At 59.5% G+C, this 15,164-nt stretch overlaps 1 protein-coding gene across 11 annotated transcripts in view; it reads right to left on the bottom strand.

Moving 5' to 3' along the window:
• TPCN2 (two pore segment channel 2) overlaps positions 1-15,164 on the bottom strand; it is a 32,119-nt gene that overhangs the window by 11,557 nt on the left and 5,398 nt on the right. For 9 of the 11 annotated variants that reach the window (XR_012918903.1, XR_012918902.1, XR_012918900.1 and 6 more), the window contains exons 2-13: positions 15,002-15,066; positions 14,247-14,323; positions 13,696-13,873; positions 12,299-12,415; positions 8,938-9,044; positions 8,114-8,186; positions 5,478-5,577; positions 4,467-4,532; positions 4,175-4,239; positions 3,472-3,572; positions 2,740-2,821; positions 2,442-2,528 (exon numbers count right to left, since the gene is read on the bottom strand). Coding sequence is in view for 7 of the 11 variants with exons in the window: in XM_012757679.3 (XP_012613133.2) it covers positions 2,442-2,528; positions 2,740-2,821; positions 3,472-3,572; positions 4,175-4,239; positions 4,467-4,532; positions 5,478-5,577; positions 8,114-8,186; positions 8,938-9,044; positions 12,299-12,415; positions 13,696-13,873; positions 14,247-14,323; positions 15,002-15,066 (1,118 nt within the window). In the remaining 4 variants the exon portion in view is untranslated. The remainder of the gene's footprint in view (positions 1-2,441; positions 2,529-2,739; positions 2,822-3,471; positions 3,573-4,174; positions 4,240-4,466; positions 4,533-5,477; positions 5,578-8,113; positions 8,187-8,937; positions 9,045-12,298; positions 12,416-13,695; positions 13,874-14,246; positions 14,324-15,001; positions 15,067-15,164) is intronic. The other 2 variants (XM_076001716.1, XM_076001718.1) reach the window with 2 other exon arrangements.

The following is a 15,164-nucleotide window of genomic DNA, read 5'->3' as shown; positions in this document are numbered from 1 at the left end:
CTGAGAGGTGATGACCACACGAGGAGGCTACCTAAATGGTTCGAGCGCCCGTGACCTCAGCATGCACAGAGAGCACCTCCCTGGAGGAGTGATCCCAAAACCGCGGCCTGCCTCAAACGTCAGCAAGCCTGGAAGCATCTGCCTTCAAAATGAAATCCAGTCGGCCCTTCATATCCATGGGTTCCACATCCACGGATTCAACCCACTGCAGATCGAGAACATTCAGGGGGAAAAAGCATCTACCAAACATGTACAGACCTTTGCATTCTCATCACTATTCCCTAAACTCTGCAGTATAATAACTATTTATGCAGCATTTACACTGTATCAGCTTGTATACGTAATCTAGAGATAATTTAAAGCATACAAAAAGTTGTGGGTAGGTTATATGCAAACACGATGCCATTTTATATAAGGGACTTGAGCACTCGAGGATTTGGGTATCTGTGGGCAGTCCTAGAACCAGTCCCCCATGGATAAAAAGGGATAAATGTACTGCCTCCCCCTGCAGTCTGCATTTTGGGAGAAGGAGGTCATCAAACCAGGGCAAGGATATCATAGCTCCCCAACTCTGCAACTCAAGCTCCCATCTCAAACCCCAGTTCTGGACCTTGGACCCCAGGGCACCATGGTAAGAGACAGCATTCCACAGGCTTCGGAGGAGGTGGCCAGGCTAGGACAGGCATGGCCAGAGCAGGGATGTGGCTTGTGTCTTGGGCCTTCCCGAACCCGATGCCTGGGGCATGAGCCCCCTCCGCGGGCCAGGACCAAAGCAATCTCGTAGGATGATCTCAAATCCTGACACTGGGAGAGAAGGGGAGATCGAGAGTCTGGACAACCAGGACTCAGCAGCTTCCTAAAGGTCAGCCGGCAACTTCCCAGGAAGAGCCCATGTGGCCCAGAGGACACAAATGAGCAAAACCCTGAGGAGCAAAAACTGCCTTTCCAGAACCCTTTAGGATGTCCAACTTCTCCCGGCCCAGGTCTGTCACAGCATCACAGCAAACCTGGCACATGACAGCTGCTAACAGTTGCCTCCAGAGCCCAGCAAACCTCTGGCCCTAGGATAAGAGCCATTATCTAAACAGTGACTCCTAATTTCCTGTCGTTTGAGGACCATTTCTACAGTTTCTGCAAAATCTACACCTAAAAGCATGCTCTTAGTATCGTCTTCAAGCCAACTTTAAGTTGAGACCCCACTGCCCAGCCTTGTCCCGTGCAGAGGTCTGATGGCATGAATTACAGTGTCGCCTGCTGATGTGTCACTATGACTGGCTCCCAGGCCCCCAGGGGGATGTGGGGTGCCACACTCTGAGGAACGCTGCTCTAAAAGGGATGCCCCAAATGACAACAGGACAAGCCTGTGGCACCCAAGGCTCAGGCTGCCATGGGGCCAGAATCCAGACGGTCTGGAAAGACCTTCAGAAAACATGTTTATGAGAAAACCACCTTTGACAAGGACCTGAGGCCAGAGAGGCCAACAACAAATCCTGCAGCAGCCGACATCTGTTATGGACCCCGCAAAATTCTTACCTCGAAGCCCTAACTCCCGACCTCAGCACAGGACTGTACTTGGAGACAGAGCCTTTTAACAGGCAATTAGGTCTGACTGGGGTCCTTACAAAAACAGGAGGTTAGGACAGACACACACAGAGGACCCATGAGAGGCACAGGGAGAAGGTGTCCGTCTGCAAACCAAGGAGAGAGGCCTCAGAAGGCATCAGCCCTGCGACACCTCCATCTGGGGCTTCCAGCCTCAAGCCAGTAAAGGTCTGCTGTTCAAGCACCACCGCGCCCTCCCGGTCTGGGTGCTTCAACACCACAGCCTGAGCAGACGAGTCACACCGGTGGCACGACACCGGCAGGAGAAGCCGGCACAAACGTCTGGCTGTGCCCCTTCACCCCACGCCCATTCGGTTCCCTCAAGGCTGAGCAGCCGGAAGGGCACCCCCTTCCCTGCCCCCACACACTGCCTGTGAACACCCAGCTGTTTCCCGACATCTCCGCCACCGCCCAGAAGCCACTCCAGGCCTTTGGGACAGTGCCAAGGCCCACCTGGTGACTATGCAAATCAGTATCAAGGACAAAAGACAAAGGCCTTGAAGAGGCCCAGGGTCCAGACCTCTGGGGCAGAACACACAGGAAAAGGAAAGTTTGCCATGGAAATGGAGAAAATCATCTAGAAGATTCCCTGTATCAGGCTGGGCTCAGGCCTATTCCTAGGGTCTCATGAATTTCATCAGGTCAATAAAATCTTCCCAGTTTCCAAGGGCAAACTGATCTGCATTCCCACTTGCCATCCTAGGAGCCAGAATCCCTGGGCAGATGAGTGCTGGCACTCGTCACTGAGTTCCCTGGGTGATCAATGACAACGGAAAGTGCAGAGCCCTTACTCACCCCATGGGGCCCCACTCTGGCCAGCCCCAGAGGCCCCCACTTACCTCTTTAACCACAGTTTTGTCAAGCTCGTTGAAGATTCTCTGAAACTCGCTGGCCGACAGGGGGACGTCCCCGTAGGAGCACACCTTCTGCAGAGGGAAGCGCGGTCGGCTGGGCTGGGGCCAGTGGGGAGTGACATGACCCAGAGCAGATGAGCCGCCCAGCCCCACCCCAACAGGGCTGTGAATACCAGGGCTGATCCGAAACCACATCCCCAGTCCTGAAATGGGGCTGCTGGCCTGCATGACCTCCCGGGAGGAGCCCAGAGCAGGCTGTGGCGCGTGCGAGGGAAGCAGCTACCTCTATGAGGGCCTGCTTGTGGAAGCTGTTCAGCTGCACTTTCCGAAGCACATGTAGTAAGTTCTGGGGCTTCACCCCAACTCTGAGGAAGAAAAAAAACCCACGCTCCAGTGAGCACAGCCCCCTGGAACGCAGGCCTGGGTGGGTCCTGGTACCTGGCCTGAGCCTCACCACGAATCCACTCTGCAGTCCTGGGCCATGACACAAACCTCTGCCAAGGGGCGTCTACCACGGGCCTGCAAGGGACACATTGCTGTGCCCCTTTGGGGAGGGGTATACAAAGACTCCACTGCCACCCAGCAGTCAGGATCGGAACCTTCCACAGTGACATTCTCAAGCTCTCTGCCCTCATTTCCAAACAGGACAGCGGAGTGGACAACTGATCCAAGCGCCTCTGGTTCTGACGCCCAGGTACCAGCTTAGAGGCGTGGGCGAGCCCAGAGGCGGGAGAGGAGAACAGGCCAGAGCGCTCAGCCCTTCACCAGCCCAGGTCTCCAGGGGGATTCCGAAAATAAACTGGTCGACTCAGGGCGAGAGCCACGGGAACCACAGAGCACCAGGACATGCAGGGGTCGTGATTCTAAACGGAGGATTGAGCCCAGCGCCAGCCAGCAGGAAGCGAGGTGCAGTCAGGGCCTGGGAAGTCCCTAAGAACACCCCATTCCCACTCCCAAAGCAGCAACAGCACCCACTTCCTCAGGGAGGAGAGGGTCCCAGGGCCCTCGCACTCACCCCTGAGGGGAGGCTTCTCCCTTCCCAGACATGGAGGAGAGGACTTCATAGGCAGCCCGGGTCCCCAGTCGCCTGCGAAACAGCGAGGTCTGGAGAGATTGCTGCAAGGAGAACGGCTCTGAGTGGCCTGGCCCGGCCCTCTCCGGGCCACACATCCTCCCCTAGGGGCTAGGCAAAGGGGGAGCCAGGACAGCCTCCGAGGGCACCCAGCCCACCCACACCTGGGCAGCAGCAGGAGTAGTCACAGAGACCCCAAGGCATAGTCCAACCAGAAGAAGCCAGACCCAGGCCCAACTGGGATTGGTGCCCGACAGCAGCTCGCTGTGTGATTCACCAAGGAATGTGTTTCTTCTCTGTGTATTTGGGGACCCCAGCTCCCCACAGGAGGGTGGGCACCAGCAGCACTGGAAGCCACGATCCTGAGTGGGGCACAGGGAGGGGACCCTGGGTGGCTGTGGAACGACATGCCTATATCTCTGGCTCCTCCACGAGAGGGAGTGACCCTGTCCATCCTCCCGGGCCACCCTGGCTAGGGCCTTTCCTATTGGGTTCAAGTGGTCACTGGCCATAGAGGCCTTCCCAGGAGGCGGGGAGCCTGGCCAGTGAGGCTGAGGGATTACCCTTCCAGTCAGCTCAAGCCACACCCTGCTGGCCCTCCAGGGGCAGCTCTGGGCATAGTCCAGCAGGGTGGCGGCTCACTCACCATCAGGTAACCGCGGAACCGACTGTAGATGATGGCTGTCAACAGGTTCATCAAAAACAAGCTTCCTTCCGGAGGAAAAAGACACGATCAGAGGAGACCACCCGGCTATGGGGTGAGGGACACCAAGGGGAAGCCATGAGGTAGGGGACACTGAGGTGAACCTATGGGGTCAGGGGACACGGAGGTGAAGCCACGGGGTCAGGGGGTAAGGCATGCCGCACTGAGCACACAGAATCCCGTCACCAGGGAGGAATCCTGGCCGAGTGGCCCACATGGACATTCCCGCACTCACCTATCAGGGTGAAGACGATGAAGAAGATGGCGTAGGCCCGGTTCCTGGAATACGCAGGAATCATCACTGAGAGAAGGAAGATGCCAGGAAGCTGAAATCGCACTGACCACCTCAGTGCATCCGCCCCGACACCCTCTGCCCCTCGACAGCACGGTGGGCCCTGCACAGGGAGCACCCACGCCTTCTCGCCCAAGTTCCGACCCTGACACCTCTGCTTGCACGCCCTGGGAATGGGCACTCCCTATCAAGGACAATCGTCCCCACGCAGAGGTGTAGTCAGCCTTCCTCTGGCACTCCCCCCAGACGACTCCGCTCAGCCTGCGGGGACTTGCCATGACTCACGGGACATGTGTCCGGCAGCACAGCGCTCGCTGGGTGAGAAAGACCCCTGGCTGCCTCCTGGGAAGGCCTCTATGGCCAGTGACCACCCGAGCCCAACAGGAAAGGCCCCAGCCAGGGTGGCCCGGCCACAGCCCAGCCCGACCACAGCCTCCCCGTCCTGGCCACACCCGCACCTGCGCGGCCGCGCACCCATCAGCACCGCGACACAGCAAGCGCCACGCCAGCCCAGACCCCAGGGCCTCTCACACGCAACGCTGCCAAGTGGCGCCGCACGGCTGGGCTGGGCAGCCACCAGAGGAAGCCCACTGACCAGCGCCACGGGACACTCGTAGCTGCTCAGAGTGAGGAGGCGAGGGAAGGAGGAGACCAAGAGAAGAAAAATGGAGAGTAAACAAAGGTGCAAAATGGAAAGAAAAAGAAAACAAGTGAGAAAGAGAAGAGGAATGAGGAAAAGGGACACTGAAAAAGAAGAAAGTGAGGAAGATAAAGAAGAGGGAAGGAAGAGAAAGAAGAGGGAAGGGAGGGAGAGTGCCACCCTTCACCCCACTTGCTGTGACACAGGCAGCACTCCCGGGGACGCTGAAGCCTGGAACCCTCCCCCATGCATCCTCCCCCCACGTGCCCTCGCCCCACGTGCCAGCCCCACAACACGCCGCGCCCCACACACACCATCAGGGTTGTTGGCAGTGGTCAGCAGCACCAGGAGCGAAGTCAGAGCATCTGGCAGGTTCCGGAAGTAGGTCATCCTCTCCCTGTTCTGCCCGTCATCCTGCTCAGAGCAGAAGCAGCAGCTCTAGGAGCCGCTGGGCCCCACCCCACGGGCTGAGGCCACAGGCAGCAGAGCTCCAGGCCCAGGCCCCAACAACCTGGAAACATCCACCCAGCTGCCTGGCGCCTGCCTCTTCCCATCTTTTCTCAGCAGGCTCTGAGCTCACGGCCAACCAAACTCAGAGTCTCTGGGCACAAAAGCAGGCGTCCAGGGAGGCTGCACACCCACACAGACGCTGGCCACCAGAGCAGGCCTGCTCAGAAGCACAGCAAAAAGCCCTCAGCCAGCCTAGCTCAGAGCGTCACAGCCTGGCGGCCAGAGCCCACAACCCAGACTCCTGAGCAGGCTGCCACACAGGGAGGAAGAGCTGGAACCTGGGTCACGAACGCCCCCAGGGGAGCCCTCACCTCTCTACAGGCTGCGCATCAGGGGCCTTGTGCTGGGCTTATCAGCAAGGGGCATGTGGGCCCACTGCCTACCCTCTCTCCCCCCTGGGAGGGGTCCCAGCTCGAAACACAGCAAGCATGTGGCAGCTCCACTCAAGACTCCAAGCCCAGGGCTCTCCCTAGGGCAAGGGTCCTCAAAGTTTTTAAACAGGGGCCCAGTTCACTGTCCCTCAGACCGTTGGAGGCCCTTGGAGAGTGCGGCGCACATTCCACACATGCGCACTGTGGGCCCAGGACAAGTCGGCTGCTAAGCAGGACAGGCAGCGGTGGCAAAAACACCTGGCACGCCGGATAAATGTCCTTGGCGGGCCACAGTTTGAGGATCCCTGCCCTAGGGTCTGGGTAAGTAGGCACTCTCTGCCGGCCAAGCCCGCAGACTCCCAGCCAGATAGGTGACCACTGTAAGCCAGACTAGCCGTACAAACCATGGGGTCAGGTGTACAGTGGGATTCAGCCCGCAAACACACAAAACAATCTCATCACTTAGGAACCGTTTCAAAGACAAGTTCCCAGCTGCCGGCCAAGGGCCAACTCTGCAAGCAGGCCCCTGCCAGGAGCCACCCACGATGATCACTCTCTGCTGTGCAGGCCGCCCTTCCTGCCTCAGGGCCCAGGGACACATCACCAGGGCCTCCAAGTCCTCATATATGACATGGCACTGCCCCCTGGTCTGCCTAGTCAGGGGCCCCAAGGACAGGTGACCTAACCACTACAGGGGTAGGGGACACAGGGGTTATAAGGTCAGGGCTCCCTCAGCCAGCAGGAGCCAGGAGATGCTGAACAGGGCCACCCAGGGGCAAGGCCCAGCTCCCCCCCGCCCAGGCCAGGCTGACAAGTGAGCAAAATGGCCAAGGTCAAGATACCCAGGACAAGTCAGCCACCACCACATGCTCCTCTGAGCTGCAGAGAACTGGACCCTCGGGCCAAGAACTGGGCTCTTGGCAAGACCACAGTGAGCAGCCGTATCCCCCACAATCGCACAACACCTGCCTTGCGCAGCCAGTTCCCCTCCTGGGGCAGAAACCCAAGCCTGGAGGAGAAGCCAACCCTGCCAGGCACCTCGGGACACTCAGCATTTCTGGGATGCAGGCCCACAGCCTCAGTCTTGAGGCCAAGACTGTCACCACCTCCAGTCCCCAAGACGACTCTGGCCACCCGTCCTGAGCTCTGGGAAACAGCAGTGACCGCAGCCATCACTGAGATTCCATCGGCTACTCCCCCCACAGCAGCCCAGGTGCCCCAGCCACCCAGACACACACAGACACACACAAATACACACACACAGAGACCCCTGCAGACATACAGACACAGATACACACGTACGCGCATAGGCGCTGCGGCCCCGCAGAGCTGACTGCTTCCATCTAGGGTTAGAAGGCGCAATCCTCAGTCCTCCCTTCCTGGGTGGCACGGCCTCAACCCCAAATATTACCGCAGACTCGTGAAGACCAGCCCTGGCCCAGCACCACCCACATTCCCAGGACAAAGCTGGAGAGAAGCACCAGCCCCGACACTGAGGAGGACAGTGACCCTGGCCAGCACAGGACAGACACGTGGCATCGCAGGTTGTGGTTGGGGGGCAGCAAGGGGGGTGCCAAGGCGGCTAGAGAAGAGGATGTGGAGACAAGAGCGGGAAGAGGGTTCAAGGGTGGGGCCAGCCCAGTAAGCCAGTGTCACAATCCAGGAGGACTGGGAGCTGCAGTCCAGAAGGGGTGCAGGGAACGCCAGGTGTCAGCAGGTGTGACAGGGGCTGGAGGATGAACCAGCAGAATCACCCTCAGTGAACCACCCAGCAGGGAGGGGCAAGGAGGGACACAGGAAGGAGGAGGGAGGGGGAAGGGAGGGCAAGAGGGAGGGAGAGGAAGGAACAAAGTTTGGGTGGGAGGAGCAGGGAGGCTGGAAGGGGGACAGGGAGATGGGGAGGGAGGAAGGGAAGGGTGTCTCGTGGCAGGTGGCCTAACCTGGTCCTCAATCTCTGCAGACCTGGGCCAAGAACTAGCACACAGAGCTTGCACTGGGTTAAGCGAGCGAGCACAGATGACGCCAGCCCAGCCCATCCATCCCATCACGAGGCCCGCCAGGCACCTCACCTTCTCGCCAGCGAACAGCAGCATCCCAAACATGGTGAAGAAACACAGGTGAATGGCCAGCAGCAGCCCAACACTGGGGGAGGACACGTGCACTCAGCACAGGACAGAGCGCCACCCACAGCCCGAGGCTCAGGAGGGGAGCACACACGGCAGCAGCTCGGTCCCGCCCTCTCCCCCAGGCACCTGCCTCGTGCTCAGCCATGGGGTCTAGGACAGGCCTGGTCCTGGCTAGTGGGACCCCCTTTCTTTGGCAGGGACAGACACAAGCCCGGGGGCCCCAGAAGCAGCAGCATGAAGGACCAGGGACCCTCAGAGCAGAGTGGCCGCTTCCATCACTCTGGGCTGGGTGGTGAGGCGGTCAGGCACAGGAACCACAGGGGACACAGTGGCACGGCCACTGGCAAGGACAGAGAGGATGGGGCTTCCGGGGGGTGGAGGCTGGACAGAGGCTGGGCCTGGAATGCAGGCAAGAGCCCCAGCCCTCTGCTGGTGCAGGAACCACATCAGGAGCAGCTCGGCCCTACGAAGCCGACACTGAGGGCATGCCAACACCACGTGGAGTGGCAGGAGACAGCAGAGGGGAGGGGGTGGTCACGGGGCAACAGGAGACAAGCAGACCCACTGCGAGGAGTATTCACAGGGCTCCCAACCTTCAAACTGGAACCAGAGGCCCCAGGACGCCCACCCACCAGCTTCCCCACCAGCCCGGAGGGAGCCGGCGCTGGAGAGCGTCCAGGGGGCCTCTCGGACCCCCTCCAGGTCTGAGCACAGCTGCGGAGGAGCCCCACACTGCATGGCCCACCCCGAAGGCCTCAAGAGCCCACCTGGCCATCTGCGGCAGCGACCACCTAATGCACTTCAGGGTCTTCTTCATCATGGAGGAGTTCTGCAGCAGGAAGAAGGGGCGCAGGAGCCGGCGGACACGCAGGGGCTGTGAGAGAACCGGGCGACTGAGAACCCGCCTGTGTCCTAAGTACCACCCCACACCTGCCACCATGGGGGCAAACGGACCAGAGACCCCAGTGCCCCCGGGGCCACCCTGCAAGCCCCGGGCTCAGAGTCGGGCGCCTGGGTTCCAGAACTGGCTTTGAGGCCCTTCCCAGGCCACATGCTGCCGCTCTCCCTCCTTGTTGCCACCTGTGTCTCTGACTCCTGGGCACTGTGGTCTCAGGCTCCCCGACCCAGCACTTCTGTCCCAGTCCATGCCAGAGCCTGTCCCCCCACGCCCACCCAGGGCACAGCCAGAAACAGTGGTGGCTGGCGTGCCTCCTTCCAGCCCTTGCCGCCTGCCCTCAAAGCACCCAACTGCCCTCACACCCCCACTAAGCTGCTGCCCACCTCTCAGGGGACTGTCCCTGCCTCTTCCCTCAACCACTCCTCTCCTTCCTCCCTTCCCAGAGACAGACACTGTCCCCAAGAGTCCCCCACCCCCACATTCACACACTGCACTCCCCACACTCACACACACCATCCCCTCCTTCCCCGCTTTCCTTGTGGGCCCCTGTACAGCCCACCACCTGCCGTTCTTGGAAGCCACCCAGCCCTCCTAAGGGTTGGCTGTCACCTCCCCACTCCCCCACTGTGACCACACCTTCAACTCACACCAAACCCTCCCTCCTCTCCCCTTCACTCACTCCACACTTCCCTGCTCCTGTCCCAACCCATCCTCCTCTACCAGGCACCAGGACCCACCCACACTAACTTCCAGGTCACTAAACCCACAAACGCCTTCTGGCCCTGCCTCGTGCTCTCAGCACCAGATAGGCTGCCCACACGTTCCCTAAGCCTCCAACCAGTCCCCACTGCCTGCACCCCTCATCTCCTCCCTCTAGCCTTACACCCTTGACTCAAGCTCATCCATCTTTGTGACTTTAAGTATCACGTTTACGCTTTGGGCTCCTCCCACAGTCGATCTCAAATCCAAGCTCTCAGCTCCAGTCTCGCCCTGTCAGCTCCCTGTGCAAAACCAACACCTCTGACGGCTGCCAGGCTCTGCCAGCCCGCAGGGCCCAGAGAAGCAGGCCCCCCACGCCACTCCAGCCCACCCCAGGCCTACCAGCCATAGCCTGCTGGCTGCCCCCCACTGCTGTCTCTGCATAAAGTGGCAGTGCTGCCTCTCCTAGCATTGCTTTGGGTTCCTTTCCATCCTGGCACCCATCCATCATGCTTTGGATGAACTTGGTGGGGAATCAGCCACCACCTCACAGCCCTGCAAACGCCACTTCAGGTCAAATGCATCTTACAGCGCTGCCCAGTACTCCTCGACAGCAGCTGGCCTGCAGGACGGATGCAAGAGTCTTAGGGAGACTCAGTGACGCTGCCAGCTGTGGGCTACAGAGCACAGCACAGGCTCTGAACCCCTGGCCACTCGGCAGGGCTATTCCTCCCCCAGCCAGGACTCACTGGACCCAGGTGAGGAGATGCAAGTGGCAGCATCTCCACTTCCCACGCCCACCTTTCTGCGCTCCCCTGGTCTAGAACTATCCATTCCGGAGGGGGATGATTCCGGCTGGACCCACTGGGTTAGACCACAAGTTGTTCATGGAACAGGGCTGATGTGCTGGGGGGTGAAGGATTCCAATTTCCAATGACAGATGCTGCCCCCGAGAGCAGCAAAGAGGGCAGGCTGGGAGTCTTCTGGGGCATCTCTTACTACTCCACATCCAACAGGAAAAATTAGCAGAGAACTCCAGCCATCAAAAACAACCAGGACCACTGAGGACTCAGTCCTTCAGGAATGAGGGTGAAGAACCCAGACCACCTGGGGAAGTGGATGAGGCAAAGGGACCGTGGAGCGGATGGCAGGAAGGGTTAGGAATAGCAGTAAGGCCCACAGCCAGAGCAAAACCAGCACTGTTAGCTACACATGTTTTCTCCCCAGCTGGTTACGTACACATGTGTCTATGTATATTAATGAATCTCTGTCCTCCCTCCTTGCCCCTCCTAATTTCACATAAGGATTCCCAGTGGTAGTTTACAGTTTGGCCTGTAAGTCATAGAACATCCAGAGGCCAACAGTACCGTGCCCGTGACTCAGAAATGGCAGCTGCTGGGCTGCCCCTCTCCCCTTTCTGGGGAGGGCATGGGAGCCCCTCCCTCTGCAGGGAGGAGGGCTGCATCTTAGCAGGCAGGAAGCTTCGTGCATGGACACAGGAGGAGGCTGTGGAGACCAAGAAGCTGAGCCTTCCACCCACCCTCCGGCTCAGCTGTGCTGCTGGGGCTGACACCCCACCACTTCTCTCCCCTGCAGCAGCTTTCAGGTGCTGCCAGCAAGGGCCTTGGGGGAGGCTTCCAGGCAGGAGGTGAGGATGCGGCTCACGCCCTTCCTATCGCGGGCTATTCCTATTGGCTGAGCCCAGAGCTTCCAGCCTCCCTGGTCAGCACTCCTGGAACCAACGTCACCAGGCCTCCAGAAGGCCCCAGCACCCACGGGGCAGCACCCTTTCCCGGAGGGCAGAGGGCAGGGTCCCAGCTCTATGGGCCCCACCCCTGGGCATCCAGGTGCTAATAACCCCAACCTCTCCCTGCGTTCCCCCAGCCCAGGGGAGGGGCTGCTTCCTGCTGTTCTGCTGTGTTCCGTTGGGTTCCCAGTTCACTTTTTTTGGTTACTTAACACCTAAGTCCCTATGTTCAATTCTCTCTACTGAAGCAGCTGGGGGGGGGGGGTGTTCTGCGTCCCTGACAGACCCTGATGGGGACTGCTGGCTGCACACCGACCTTGCCCAGCTCCGTCCTACCAGACCACGGAGAGGTGATTCTGGGCACTCTGAGGGGAAACATTCTGCAGTGGAGAGGCTCGCGGGCAGCGGGAAAGTGGGTTTTCACACTGCCAGGCCCCACAAAGCTTTGGGCATGCAACTATCGGGCACGGTGAGGCCCTGGGTGTTGCCTTCATGGGGGACTCGGCCAGTTGAGGAATTCAGCTGAAAAGTACAGAGCTGAGGATTGGGGCCCCGGGACTTGCTCCCATGTCCTCCCTTCACCGGGACCCTCAGGCCTTCTCTCGGCCCCAGTGTCTGCAGCTGCAAGGTGGGGACTAGGCTCCCAGACCAATGGGGGACGTAAGTTCCACAGAAAGTAAGCAGTGCCAGGCAGTTGCAGGCCGTGGACCCCTATCCCACTGCTCACCTGGGCAGCTGTACCTCACGCCCACACCCTAGCAGGGCTCCCTGCCTTATCACCTACCTCCCGACAAAGGAGACTCACAGACACGGTCCAGTCTACCAGAGACACAATCAGCACCCCGAGGTAGGCCAGCAACCAGAGGTTCTTCTGGAAATGGGCCCGCCCAAACAGGTAGCCCTGCAAGAGAGATGGGGGTGAGCCAGCAAGCAGCCACACAGACGCTGGCCCTGCAGCCAGCTGGAGGGCGTCAGTGGGAACGAGCAGGGATCAGTGCGGACAGAGCACACAGAGCTTCGTCCCCGTGACATTGTGGAGAAGCAGGAGCTGCGCAGGGATGAGGGGCCAGAGAGCCTGTCTCAGTGACTAGCAACTTGCTGTGTACCCTCAGGCACAGCACCTAACCTCTCTGACCTCAGCTTCCCCAAAACTGGGAATAGTTTTGTAATGGCCTTCCTGCCTCCAGAGGTCACAGCTTGCAAACATGCTCTCTGTCACCTTTTGAGACTTCACAGAAGTGCCAATCATTCAAAAAATGCTAATGACAACTTCTCATCAGTTTCAGTTCCAGTTTAAAACCCCCAAACCTGCTAATCACACAACGGGCTAAAAATGAAGAAACAAGAAACTGCCCATGGCTTGCAATGACACACACCAGGGTCCAGCCACACCCCTCAGTCAGCACACAAGCCATCCCTCCCACAGGGGAGTGCCAGGCAGCACTAGACAAAGCCACCACGTGACGGTGACTGGGAGGCCACTCGAGCCCACAGGCCAAGCCGAGGAGCAGCAGGGCTGACCCTGTGGAAGGCAGCAGCCAGGGGCACAACCTCACGCCGTGGATGTGGATGTGGACGTGGCAGCCCTGGGACCACAGCGCTGGAATCGGGCAATAGAACGTGTGGCCCACACCGGACCCTGAGCCTCACTGGAAAGTCACTAAGGCTCTGACAAGGCTCAGAAGCTCAAATGAACAAGGGAGGGCACATCCCCAGCTTCCAGAAGGACGTGGGTCACAGACAGAATCCAGTCGGACATGCAGGAGCTGCTGTGTGGGCAAGAGACCCCTTTCTGCCCCGCCCAGGTCCTTTCCTCCTCCCCTGGGGGTGGCAGGGTGAGCCGTGTAGAGACCACCTGGTCCTCACTTGTTCGGATCTCTCCTCACAGTGGCATTGCCAGACCCTGGACCGTCCCCAGAGGCCCTACTAGGCTGTGCCACCCCACCACCCCAGCCCCACACAGCCTAGACTTCTGAGAAGAGCTGACACAGCCTCTGCGGCAGGGCCCAGACTTGCCCAGGAAACCCTGGCTTTTGCTCAGCGGGTCACAGTGCAGCCAAAAGCTGGCAGCCAGCTCAGCAGCATCAGAAATCCATGAGGAAAGACATGGTCAGGGGCAGGATGGCCAGGGCCAGTGCAGGGAGTGCAGAGGGCCACGGCGCCTGGGCTGGCGCCCCTCACCTTCGTGGAGAGGTCGGCCACGAAGACCAGCAGGCAGAGCACCTCCACGCTCTCCGTCAGGCCGCACGGAGGCTCCCAGGGCGGGGAGCGGTAGCGCACGTCCGCTGTTCTACTGAGCGAAGAGGGAGTCTCAATAAAAGCCAAAGACAGGATCAAGTAAATAGCGAAGTTCAAAGTCCTAGAAAGAGGACAAAACTAGTTAAAATGCAAGAAACTTCAGCCCTCTGTGGTCAAGAGGCTGATGAGCAGAACTGACTTCACCGGTCCAGACAGGAGCTAGCACTGCTTGGGTTGTGGACTATCATGACTACAAATACCACTGATCTGCTTACAACTCAATTGCTTTTGGCTGATCTAAGTGTTCTGCAAAGGAACCCCCACCACCAAACAAGCCCTTCCAGCTACATACTGGGCCCCTTTCCAGGGAGGAGGGGGCTCGGCCTCCTCTGCACTTGTGGGGAAGGGAGCCTGCCCAGCCCAAGGCCAGCTGTGGTCCCCAGCACAAGTGAGGCCAGCCTCCCGCCCCCAAGCAAGCCTGGGTGCATCCTCACCCTTGGCACAGGTCGGAGTAATACCACCGGTAAAGCCACAGCGAGCGGGCGTCCACGCGGTGGTTGATGGAGCGGTACTGGAAACAAAAGGTCATACAGAGGAGCATGAGCAGCATCCCCTGGGTGCTGCACACGCTGTGTGCCCTGCCCGTGCCCCTCACCACACGGCCTCAGGCAGTGCACCCTTCCCCCGAGACAGGCCGAGTGGGGAGATGGGCTACAGACAGCAGGGCTTGTTTCAGCACGTGGGCAAGGCCTGCCCTGACCCAGCGGGCTCAGACCATTACAAGCTACAAGGCGTGCCCAGCAAACCAAGCACTCCTTGAGGGCCAGACACCCAGGGCCAGCAGGTACACTGAGCAAACAACTCAGGGAGCATTTGCTGAAGGTATAGCTGAGTCCTCTGTCTGCCACAAGGCCCTCTTCTACCTGCAAGGCCGACCCTCCCAGCCCCAGGGCAACTGGGTCATCTTTCAGGTTGGCCCCCCAACCTAGGACCTAGAATGGGGTGGTTCATGACAGGCTTTGGAAAGTGGTAAGTCAATGAAGCAAATGGTTCCAGGACTCAGAAGACGTCCCTCGGGGGACTCAGGAGAGCCGTGCCCAAGGCCCAGCCATCACCATTATCCTAACCAAAAGTCCAGCAACTGAGGCCTTGGCCCAGGACAATGCAGGATGGAGGGGCCAGAAAGGCCCCTCTTGGCCAGCAGGCAGCCATCACCCAGACCCAGCCACAGCGTGCAGGTGCCACCCACCTTAATCGCGTCTTCGATGAAGACCACAGCTTGGTCGATGCGGAGGCCCCAGCTGGCCACAGCACCTGCAGGCCAAGAGGACACATTGGGCTACTGAATGGGATCACGTGGCCTCACCCTTACAGCACAGTCATGACCGAGAATAGAAACTGGCTGCGGCTCC

This window comes from Microcebus murinus, chromosome 4, assembly GCF_040939455.1.
Source record: "Microcebus murinus isolate Inina chromosome 4, M.murinus_Inina_mat1.0, whole genome shotgun sequence".
NCBI classification, from domain to species: Eukaryota; Metazoa; Chordata; class Mammalia; order Primates; family Cheirogaleidae; genus Microcebus; species Microcebus murinus.
The sequence above is the reverse complement of the archived record's forward strand: the minus strand, read 5'-3'. Positions and strand labels throughout refer to the sequence as shown.